Here is a 12834-nt window from a genome sequence, read left to right on the forward strand (position 1 = left end):
CTGAAAGGGATGAACATACTAGTTTACGCTTGCAGAACAACACATCAATTCCAGGTCACTCACAGTGTTGTCAGTGTTATTACTTCTCTCACACATCTCATTTGTATCAGTGCTATAGTTTGATTGACTTCACCAGGATATCAATAAATTCTGAATTGGCAGAAGGATTAGACAAAAACACTCCATATTGCCAAAACTATTCTCAGGGCTCTTACAGACAGTTTAAGACCCTCAAACTAGATAAGAAAGAACTCATGTTATCACTGCATAACTAAGCACTTTCATTTTGCATATGAAATTGTACTTTTTATTTCTAATGTGTATAGACTCCAACAATTATTTGATTAACTTTATACAGCAATATTGTAAGCAAGCTAGAAAATTAATTTAAATAAATCCAAAATAATAATTAATAATGTACTCAAGAGGCCAGTTTATAAATTTGTGTATCTGGGATATTAGAAATCTGTATGGAAAGCAAAAGAAATTAACTGAAGTATAAAAATATGCATTAGCACTTTTGGTAAATTAAATAGGGTTTCAAAAACATAGTTTCCAATGTTCAACACAGTTTGGTTGTACAAGTAACTCTCATTGTTTTTACCTAAAGACAAGAGTGCTAGCTTCTGTTGCATGTCTTCACTACCTGTTGTCTAGTGAAATTATCTTCTGGAGCAACCCACCTAGGGTAAATAAAAGTAACTGTAAAACAGAAGCGAACAGTAAGAATATTGTGAAAAGCAATGAACATTGTATCTTGCAGAGGTCTCTTTAAAGGTCTTGGAATGCTTCCTCTCACTTCTTAGTACATCTGGTGTTTTTGTTGCTGATAATAAAACTCAATTTCAGCTATGTGAACTATGATCTACACTACCAAAATACAATACAAAAAAATAATTTTCATTTAGACTAGGTTTCAGAATGGAGTTAAGTACTTTGATGCAAAGATATTCGACAAGTTCTCATCTAGCATAAACGATGAAATTGTGCATCCCTACTAATTCAGAAGAAAATTATAAATATAACTGATTATCCACTCTTATAAAGATTAAATGTTTGAAAACTCTTAGTAGCTAGATGGCAAGTAGCAGTGTACGTTGTGCACCTGCATGATAAGTAGAAATATATTGTAAAATGACCTATTACATAAGTAGATAACTATTTTCTTTGAAAAATCCCAGTGTAATCAAGTAAATATTAAACTTCCAATCAAATATAAACATCACCTACTTAATATAAATGAAGAAGCAGCAGTTGTTTGCAAATTAGTGACCCTCCACCTAATTCATGAACTTCAAGTTAACTGATGTAAGCATAGATATTATTAAACAGCATTGTTATAGTTTATTGTTAATTCAGTGTACAAATTATGTTTCTAAGAGTTGATGCTCTTATCATGCCAAAAACTTTGATTCAGTCCATATCTGTGAAGGTTCTCTTTGATGAGCTCTACAGAACACAATTATTTAATTATCTAATATATGTGGATAGCACTGTGACCAGTATATTCTGGAGTTAAGAATTGAAAGTCACATCTCAGTTTATAATGAACGTCTACATCAGACACCATTTTACATACTCTCATACTGCTACATATCCCACAAGAATGGACCTAATTAGCCATTGGCAGGCAGGTTTAGCTTTTATTGTAACATATTATTTGCCCCTAACATTATTCAGTGAAAAAAATATAAAGAACTGAAGTTATTATTTTCAGAATGGTATGTGCCGTTTCAGCATATCAACTGATTTGTTAGTGAAAACACAAACTAGTTCAATATAACTATCATCATACACTTTAGAAATAGAAGATGGAAAACCATGCTATATGCACACATGTGTACATATTGTACATCCTTAAAAAATGTGCAAGAAAACTCACTTTAATTTGAAGTGAATAGTAATGTTCATCTTGAATAAATAAAATATGGAAGCAACAGACGTCTGATATTCAGATCAAAATTAAAATTTTTTTATATAACACAGTCCTTATGTTTTGCACAAGTATGTGTCAAAATAATTTAGTTACATCCACTATACACAACACCACTTAGTAGAATTTTGCTACATCTTTTTGGTGTGTGAATTGTCTACTATGCAATAATGTAGGTCCACTGTGTCTTGTCAATAATGCTGTAACAGCATCACTTCAATAATTTAAATTTCCAGTGTTAGTCTGTGTGGTTTTAATTTTATTATTCACTTATGAACTCATGTAAACATTGTCGACTCTGTTTCAGAACTGTATTATACAAATGTATGCGTTGTATTTTACCATTAGTACCAGGTATACATATAAATAACAAAATTTGTGTTAAACTAGAATATTTATTGCCTAAATATTGAGAACAGTGTAAGGAGGGCTATGCGTGAAGCGTTCATTGAATTCGAAAGTAAAATTCTATGTACCGACTTGACAGAAAATCCTAGGAAGTTCTGGTCTTACGTTAAATCAGTAAGTGGCTCGAAACAGCATATCCAGACACTACGGGATGATGATGGCATTGAAACAGAGGATGACACGCGTAAAGCTGAAATACTAAACACCTTTTTCCAAAGCTGTTTCACAGAGGAAGACCGCAATGCAGTTCCTTCTCTAAATCCTCGCACAAACGAAAAAATGGCTGACATCGAAATAAGTGTCCAAGGAATAGAAAAGCAACTGGAATCACTCAATAGAGGAAAGTCCACTGGACCTGACGGGATACCAATTCGATTCTACACAGAGTACGCGAAAGAACTTGCCCCCCTTCTAACAGCCGTGTACCGCAAGTCTCTAGAGGAACGGAGGGTTCCAAATGATTGGAAAAGAGCACAGATAGTCCCAGTCTTCAAGAAGGGTCGTCGAGCAGATGCGCAAAACTATAGACCTATATCTCTTACGTCGATCTCTTGTAGAATTTTAGAACATGTTTTTTGCTCGCGTATCATGTCATTTCTGGAAACCCAGAATCTACTATGTAGGAATCAACATGGATTCTGGAAACAGCGATCGTGTGAGACCCAACTCGCCTTATTTGTTCATGAGACCCAGAAAATATTAGATACAGGCTCCCAGGTAGATGCTATTTTTCTTGACTTCCGGAAGGCGTTCGATACAGTTCCGCACTGTCGCCTGATAAACAAAGTAAGAGCCTACGGAATATCAGACCAGCTGTGTGGCTGGATTGAAGAGTTTTTAGCAAACAGAACACAGCATGTTGTTATCAATGGAGAGACGTCTACAGACGTTAAAGTAACCTCTGGCGTGCCACAGGGGAGTGTTATGGGACCATTGCTTTTCACAATATATATAAATGACTTAGTAGATAGTGTCGGAAGTTCCATGCGGCTTTTCGCGGATGATGCTGTAGTATACAGAGAAGTTGCTGCATTAGAAACTTGTAGCGAAATACAGGAAGATCTGCAGCGGATAGGCACTTGGTGCAGGGAGTGGCAACTGACCCTTAACATAGACAAATGTAATGTATTGCGAATACATAGAAAGAAGGATCCTTTATTGTATGATTATATGATAGCGGAACAAACACTGGTAGCAGTTACTTCTGTAAAATATCTGGGAGTATGCGTACGGAACGATTTGAAGTGGAATGATCATATAAAACTAATTGTTGGTAAGGCGGGTACCAGGTTGAGATTCATTGGGAGAGTGCTTAGAAAATGTAGTCCATCAACAAAGGAGGTGGCTTACAAAACACTCGTTCGACCTATACTTGAGTATTGCTCATCAGTGTGGGATCCGTACCAGGTCGGGTTGACGGAGGAGATAGAGAAGATCCAAAGAAGAGCGGCGCGTTTCGTCACTGGGTTATTTGGTAACCGTGATAGCGTTACAGAGATGTTTAATAAACTCAAGTGGCAGACTCTGCAAGAGAGGCGCTCTGCATCGCGGTGTAGCTTGCTCGCCAGGTTTCGAGAGGGTGCGTTTCTGGATGAGGTATCGAATATATTGCTTCCCCCTACTTATACTTCCCGAGGAGATCACGAATGTAAAATTAGAGAGATTAGAGCGCGCACGGAGGCTTTCAGACAGTCGTTCTTCCCGCGAACCATACGCGACTGGAACAGGAAAGGGAGGTAATGACAGTGGCACGTAAAGTGCCCTCCGCCACACACCGTTGGGTGGCTTGCGGAGTATCAATGTAGATGTAGATGTAGATGTAGACATTGGCTTACTGTTATGTCATTAATTACAATGTTAATTATTATTGTAATATTCATTCTGAGAACTCTTTGAATGCACAGATTTTTAATCATTTCTAAATAAGGGAAACTTTGATTCTCTTGATGCCCTAGACTGGTGTGTATAAATAAATATGTAAATTATCTATAGTAAATTTTTTTACCATAATAATTTCAGTATATGAACTTTTTCACTGTTTAATTGTATCTTTTTAGGTCATGTGAGTCTTTCCACCAGTGCAATGTCAACAGATGACAGTGAAAGGAAAGTGGATGAGGAATCTCTGAAAAATGCAGGAACATCGCAAGAACAAGCAGATTTAAAAATGTAATTGGTTAACAAGAAATAAAATAATACAAAAATGTAATAAAAGACAATTAAATAACTATTCCACTATATAATATTTTATTTTATTTAAATTTCTGTTTGCATGCAGTCATCCAATGATACTTTTGCAGCTGTCATATTATGTGCAAGGCTTATTATGTATATTTGTGAACAAAGGTTTAATACATACCATATGCACAGTTTAATGCACAATACATACAACTTGGAATTCTGTCAGTGAATACACACATTTATTTATAAGAAAATGTTTTAATTTTGTTTTAAATGTGTGCCCAGTATGTACTCTTAAGGATTGTGACGATTTGTTGTACTGCATTGAACCACTGAACTACTACTTGTTACTTTTAATCTTATCCTCTGCCTGCAATAACTGTTCTTATTTCTTGTGTTGTGGTTCTGTACATCATAACATTTTGGTGTCTCACCCTGAAGGCTTACAACAAATGCAGAAAGTCTATGTTATATGCATAAAAGGAATATACAGTGAGACATTTATTTTTAATAAGAGCACATAACATGTCTCCCTGTCCCCCAGATCCTGCATCAAAACATCTATAAGAACATCTTTAAGAAAGTCTTGGACCATCCATAAGAAAATAATTGGCAAAATGTCATACACTGTAAAATTATGAGGAGACAGTACGGCTCACCAGTGCTTACCTTCAAGACAAAATTCCAGTACTGTTGACACACACAATAAGAGTAGAAACAATCTACTTCTAGTTTGTGGCGTTGTTAGTTCCTTCATCGAGGAAAAAAGAGGGATAGATTTCAGAAGACTGGGAAGGAAGCCAGTTCACTCAGATCCCAGGATGTGAGGGACTGTCTTTGTGTGGGGACAAGGGAGGAGTACTGGGGTCTGAGTGACCTTTGCCTCTTTCCCAGCCTTCTAAAATCTACCCTTCTTGCCTACTTGATGGAGTAACTAAGAGGTCTCAAAGCTAGGAATAGATAATGTCTGCATTTATTGCATATATCAGCAGTGATTGAATTTTGGCTCCTGAAGATAAATTCTGCCCAGAGATGGAAAATCCTTGTGCTCATATAGTTTGCTCCAGCGATTCCTCTTTTTTGGCACATCTAATTCTAGTACACTGACAGTTCAGATTTGGATTCCAACTTTTGATAAAATGACATCTGCCCCTACATCCTACTCATGGCCATTTAATGAATAGATAAACTGCATTGCTTGGTTCCCTAATTGTTTCCTTTTTTACCTCTATGTGTTAAAACCAAAGAAATAGTGAAAGGCAGGCCAAATGTTGTTTATTAAGATGCTGTAACAGGGTTACAGCAGGCTAGTATTGGGAAAGTGGTTCTTGGCAGGAGATTGGCAATGGAGCGGGTGAACCACTTGATAGAACACTATTGATGAACAGGAATAGGCAATGAACAAGCATGGTTCAGTACATCTGAAACAGACAGACTGCAGACTCTGGTAGGCAATCCTTGGACCCTGGTACAGGGGTGTTGATGCAGGCATTTCCCATGTACAGAACCAGTACCCAGGCTACCACACCATGCTACCAGGTGCTGGCTGACATCTGTGAGGTGGCAGTGGGGCAGCGAGGCAATATCCTTGCCCCTGCATTGGACACTCAGGCAGGGGTCATTGGTTCGTGGCCCAGCAGAGGCAGCATCATAGATGTGGTGATGACCAACACAAGCTGTGCATCATCAGACAGACCAGCTGTGACGATCTGCTGATGGGCTGCTCCTGGTTGTTCAAAGCCCATTTCCATGTGGTGACAGTTGTGGAAGGTGCTCTGTATTGAGACTGTGTAGAAACATCTGGAGCAGGGTAGATGGCCTGGTGTGGCATAATTGGTGACCAGTTGATAATGGGGCAGAAGTCCGCATGACATTCCTCTCAAGAAGTGCTGGGTGCAGAAGCCACATCTGCTGATATTGCTGAGATGGCAGGGAATTGGCCAGTAACTGCTGCCTGGTTTCAGTTACTGGACTGCAGTCCCATCTGTTGGTGTTTGAGACATTAAAATGTGATAAAATACACAGACAAATTAAAATGTTCTTGAAAACATACAGGATGTTACAAGCAACTCCAAACAGCTTCTGATCTTGCTCACAGCAAGCCTGAGTCCATTTTAGGGCTGTCAACTGTGTGCACTACTATAAGGCTGAACAGACAAGAGACAACAATCAGATCCAATCCATAAAGTCTATGTGACAGCAACTTGGCCAGAAAGCTAGGAGACAGTAGTTATCAATTAAAAATGCAAGTTCTGCTGCATACTCGGAGTATGGCAGCCGAAGACTGTTGGTTACTGTCGGTCTCAGTGTAACATCATTTAACTTCATTTGGGATATAATATAACAAACCTGCCTCCCCCATTCAAATATGTCATAAGAAGACCCAAACTTGTTTTGGCTCCTGTGGAGAGACAGTGTGATGTTCCACACATTCTTGACCATGATACGAAGTGGTGAAGCAAAGTCTGATCAGGAGCTAAGACTTCCTGTTATTTAATCTTGCTCATGTTATTATTTCAGCATGCTCACTAATCCCTTCTGATTGAACTTCTTTTCTCAAAAGCTGTAGTTACTGCTGGAAGTTAAGAGTACAGATCCAACATCCAGTTCTCGAAATACGAGGGTTATTCCAAAAGTAAGGTCCGGATATAAAAAAAAAATCAAAACTAAAATGTTTTTTCAAAACAATTGTTTTATTTACATTCCTTACATCTTTATCTATTTTTCTACATAACTTCCATACTTATTTAAACATTTGTCACATCGTTCAACAAGCTTTTGAATGCCCATGTTATAGAAATCGGCCGCCTGTGACGATAACCAGTCCTTAACTGCTTCTTTCACTTCATCATCTGTGTCGAAGCGCTTGCCGCCGAGAAACTCCTTTAAGTAACGGAACAGGTGGAAATCACTTGGCGCCAGGTCCGGACTGTAAGGAGGATGGTCCATCTGTTCCCATCCAAATTTCTTGATCAGAGCTTGCGTTTCGTTTGCAGTGTGGGGTCTGGCATTGTCATGCAACAACAAGATTCCAGACGACAAAAGACCACGTCGCTTATTCTGGATTGCACGTCGAAGTTTAGTCAGGGTAGCGCAGTAGGCGGCTTTATTAATCGTTGTTCCTCTCTCCATAAAGTCGACTAACAATACTCCACGTCTATCCCAGAACACAGTCGCCATAACCTTACGTGTTGAGATTGTCTGCTTTGCCTTGACCTTGACTGGCGATGACGTGTGACGCCATTGCATTGACTGACGTTTAGACTCTGGAGTGATGTGAGAAACCCATGTCTCATCCCCTGTGACAACATTGTCTAAAAGACTGTCACCTTCCTTATGATATCGCTCCAAAAAATCAAGAGCAAAAGCCATTCTTTTCATTCGTTGGGGCTCAGTAAGCAGCCTGGGAACCCAACGGGCACACAATTTGTGAAACTTCAAATGTTCAGACACAATTCTGTACAAAGTTGTTCTACTCACATTCGGAAAATGCATGTCTACGTCTGTAATAGTGAATCGGCGATCTTCACGAATTTTTTTGTCAACCGCATTGACCAAATCGTCTGAAATCACTGATGGTCGGCCACACCGTGGTTCATCGTGCACATTATCCCGTCCTTCATTAAAAGCTCGCACCCACTTGCGCACTTTACTGTCGCTCATTATGTTAGGACCGTACACTTCAGTAATCTGCCGATGGATTTCCGCCGCTGAATTGTTTCTTGCAGACAAAAACCGTATCACTGCCCTTACTTCACAATCGGCGGGCTGATCAATTGTCTTAAACATTGTAAAGTGACACTGTGAACTACACTCAGCAACAGTAACAAAGCGAATGGCGGCGTTTGACGCGCAAGGCTTGCCGGGAGTCGGCGCGCATGCGTGTTTTGTCATTGGCGCCAAATTTCAATAGTTACGGCGAATCGGACCTTACTTTTGGAATAACCCTCGTAAATGCGGGTCTTCTCATTAAGAAGGTCTCTTATATTGTTCTACAATGTAGGAAAAGACAGATTGCTACTTACCGTAAATAGGACATGTTGAGTTGCAGACAGGAGCACTTAAGAGACACTTACGTACAGCTTTTGGGCACAGCCTTCATCAGTAATACACATCATTCACACACACACAAGCAAGCACACCTCATGTACACACAACCACCGATCCCAGCATCTCAGGCCAGATGGCAACTATCATGTGGGATGCAAGCAGCAATCTGTAGGAGGTGGGAAAGTGGAAGGGATAGTAGTATATGGATGGGGAGGGAGACAAACACTGTCTGGTGGAGTGTGCAGGGACTAGAATGCACACAGTCGCAGCCTCAGGAAGTTGTGGGACAGGGAGGTGGGGAAAACAGGAGAGGAGCAGAGAAATGCAGGTGGATGTGTTGCCAGAGGGCTGCAAATAAATGGGGTGGGAGATGAGAATGGGGGGGGGGGGGGGGGATGATAGGGCAGAGGGGGTGGAAATTGTTGCACGGAGGGTGTGGAGACGTTGTGTTACCATAGGTTGAGGCTGGGATAATTATGGGAACAGAGAACGTCTTGTAAGGATAACTCCCATCTGCACAATTCAGAAGAGCTGGTGGTGGAGGGAAGGACCCAGATGGCTTGAGTAGTGAAGCAGCCATAGAAGTCAAGTGTGTTATGTTCAGCTGCATGTTGTGTCACAGTGTGGTCTACTTTGCGCTTGGCCACTGTTTGGCGGTGGCCGTTCATCCTGGTGGAAAGCTGCTTAATAATCACACCAATATAAAAAGCTGTGCAGTGATTGCATCAGAGCTGGTAAATGACATGGCTGCTTTCACAGGTGGCCCAGCCCCTGACGGGGTAGGATTAAACTTGTGACAGGACTGGAATAGAAGGTGCTGGGTGGGTGGATTGGACAGGATTTGTAGCTGGTTCTTCCACAGGGATATGATCGCTGTGGTGAGGGGTTGGGATTGGAAGTGGTCATGGAAGTCGGTTGGGCAATGGAACAGTGCTTTATGAGGGAGGGAAGTATCTCAAGTAGGATGTCCCTCATTTCAGGGCATTATATTTCATAACATTTCTAACAGGAAATCACTCTTATTATGGACGTAGGATCTCGGATAACAAATATTTATTATCCATAAGGATCATTAAACAGTTTTTTTACAACATTTTGTGGTTTTATCTCCTGCACCACTCATTACAGTCCAGCAGCCATTTAGTTGATTCTCCCATGTTTCATCTAATCAAGTATATTCATTCCAGAATTGAGGTTTTTATATCCCTGATCATAAAACATCCGGAAATTACTGAACATGTGTATGTTTCACATTCAGATTAAACAGAGTCCAGGGACTAAATTACCCAAACTTCCCATTAAAAAATTCTTGTAAACCCGACCATATTACATATTATTTCCAGTAAAGATTAAAAAAGACAACAGAGATTCCTCTAGAAGAAGAGTGCAGGATTCTACAAAAGTCTTAGAACTATAGTTGAACGGAATGGACAGTGTGTTGAAAGGAGGATATAAGATGAACATCAACAAAAGCAAAACAAAGATAATGGAATGTAGTCGAATTAAGTCAGGTGATGCTGAGGGAATTAGATTAGGAAATGAGACACTTAAAGTAGTAAAGGAGTTTTGCTACTTGGGGAGAAAAATAACTGATGATGGTCAAAGTAGAGAAGATATAAAATGTAGACTGGCAATGGCAAGGAAAGCGTTTCTGAAGAAGAGAAATTTGTTAACATCGAGTATAGATTTAAGTGTCAGGAAGTCGTTTCTGAAAGTATTTGTATGGAGTGTAGCCATGTATGGAAGTGAAACGTGGATGATAAATAGTTTGGACAAGAAGAGAATAGAAGCTTTCAAAATGTGGTGCTACAGAAGAATGCTGAAGATTAGATGGGTAGATCACATAACTAATGATGAAGCATTGAATAGAATTGGCGAGAAGAGGAGTATGTGGCACAACTTGACAAAAAGAAGGGACCGGTTAGTAGGACATGTTCTGAGGCACAAGGGATCACAAATTTAGCATTGGTGGGCAGCGTGGAGGGTAAAAATCGTAGAGGGAGACCAAGAGATGAATACACTAAGCAGATTCAGAAGGATGTGGGTTGCAGTAAGTACTGGGAGATGAAGAAGCTTGCACAGGATAGGGTAGCATGGAGAGCTGCATCAAACCAGTCTCAGGACTGAAGACCACAACAACAACAGCTGTTACAGGGAACATCACATTCATTGTTATGAGGTCAATTTCATCATAAAACACCTTAACCCTTTCTAAACTGCCACTAAACCAGAAGAGATATATTTTTTGAACAATTAACAAGTATTTGATGCTGGACATTCCATAATCCATTTCTTATCTTTCCAGTCACACTATTCAAATGATGATTTCATAAACTCTTCAATTGAATAGTAGCATTTTTCCACCAGATCATATAGTTTTCTCTTCAGTGAACCTATATCCATGCTCAGTACATCTCTACCCTTGAGTTTATTGTAAATTTTTAGTCCCATGTACTGGGGTGTCTGTTGGTAGAGTTTTAAGCAATGTCGTGGAAGCATGAACTTTTCTTTCTGTATAGTGTTGTACATCTACATCTACACCTACATGGTTACTCTGCTATTCACAATAAAGTGCCTGGCAGATGGTCCAATGAACCACCTTCAAGTTGTCTCTCTACCGTTCCACTCTAAAACGGCACAAGGGAAAAACGAGCACTCTGTGAGAACCCTGATTTCTCGTATTGTATCATGATGATCATTTTTCCCTACGTAGTTGGGTGCCAACAGAATGTTATCACAATCGGAGGAAAAAAACTGGTGATTGAAATATCATGAGAAGATCCCGTTGAAACAAAAAACACCTTTATTTTAATGATTGCCACTCCAATACACATATCATGTCTGTGGCACTATCTCCCCTATTTCACGATAATACAAAACAAGACACTCTTCTTTGTACTTTTTCAATGTAATCCGTCAGTCCCACCTGATGCAGATCCCACACCACACAGAAATACTCCAGAATAGGGTGGACAAGAGTGGTGTAAGCAGTCTCTTTGGTAGACCTGTTGCTTCTTCTAAGTGTTCTGCCAATGAATCGCAGTCTTTGGTTTGCTCTACCCACAACATTATCTATGTGATCGTTCCAATTTAGGTTATTTGTAATTGTAATCCCCAAGTATTTAGTTGAATTTACAGCCTTCAGATTTGTGTGTCTTATCACATAAGCGAAATTTAGTGGATTTCTTTTAGTACTCATGTGAATAACTTCACACTTTTCTTTATTCAGGGTCAATTGCCACTTTTTGCACCATACAGATATCTTATCTAAATCTTTTTGCAATTTGTTTTGGTCATGTGATGACTTTACAAGATGGTAAATGACAGCATCATCTGCAAACAATCTAAGATGGCTACTAAGATTGTCTCCTATACCGTTAATACAGATCAGGAATAATAGAGGACCTATAACATTTCCTTAGGGAATGCTGGATACTACTTCTGTTTTACTCGATGACTTTCCGTCTGTTACTATGAATTGCAACCTTCCTGACAGGAAATCATGAATCCAGTCGCACAGCTGAGGTGATATTCCATAGGCATGCAGTTTGGTTAGAAGACGCTTGTGAGGAATGATGTTGAAAGCCTTCTGGAAATATAAAAATGTGGAATCAATTTGACATCCCCTGTTGATAGCACTTATTACTTCACGAGTATAAAGAGCTAGTTGTGTTTTGCAAGAATGATATTTTCTGAATCTGTACTGACTATGTGTCAATAAATCATTTTCTATGAGGTATTTCATAATGTTCGAATACAGTATACGTTCCAAAACCCTACTGCAAATCGACGTTAGTAATACGGGACTGTAATTCAATGGATTATTTCTACTTCCCTTTTTGGGTATTGGTGTGACTTGAGCAATTTTCCAGTCTTTAGGTATGGATCTTTCTGTGAGTGAGCAGTTGTATGTAATTGCTAAATATGGAGCTATTGTATCAGCATACTCTGAGGGGAACTTGACTGGTATACAATCTGGACCAGAAGCATTGCCTTTATTTAGTGATTTAAGCTGCTTTGCAACACTCAGGGTATCTACTTCTATGTTTCTCATTTTGGCAGTTGTTCTTGATTGGAATTCAGGAATATTTACTTTGACTTCTTTGGTGAAGGAGTTTCAGAAAACCATGTTCAATAACTCTCCTTTAGTAGCGCTGTCATCAGTGACTTCACCATTGTTATCACACAGTGAAGGTATTGATTGTGTTTTGCCACTGGAACACTTTATGTATGACCAGAATCTCTTTGGGTTTTCTGCCAGA

At 39.5% G+C, this 12834-nt stretch overlaps 1 protein-coding gene across 1 annotated transcript in view; it reads left to right on the forward strand.

Annotated features, from left to right (window-relative positions):
* LOC126457681 (nose resistant to fluoxetine protein 6-like) overlaps positions 1-4536 on the forward strand; it is a 621246-nt gene extending 616710 nt beyond the window's left edge. Inside the window, exon 13 of the mRNA XM_050094185.1 lies at positions 4399-4536. Coding sequence (XP_049950142.1) covers positions 4399-4514 — 116 coding nt within the window. The 3' untranslated portion in view covers positions 4515-4536. The remainder of the gene's footprint in view (positions 1-4398) is intronic.
* Positions 4537-12834: the final 8298 nt, after the last annotated feature.

This window comes from Schistocerca serialis, chromosome 2 (genome assembly GCF_023864345.2).
Source record: "Schistocerca serialis cubense isolate TAMUIC-IGC-003099 chromosome 2, iqSchSeri2.2, whole genome shotgun sequence".
Taxonomy (NCBI): domain Eukaryota; kingdom Metazoa; phylum Arthropoda; class Insecta; order Orthoptera; family Acrididae; genus Schistocerca; species Schistocerca serialis.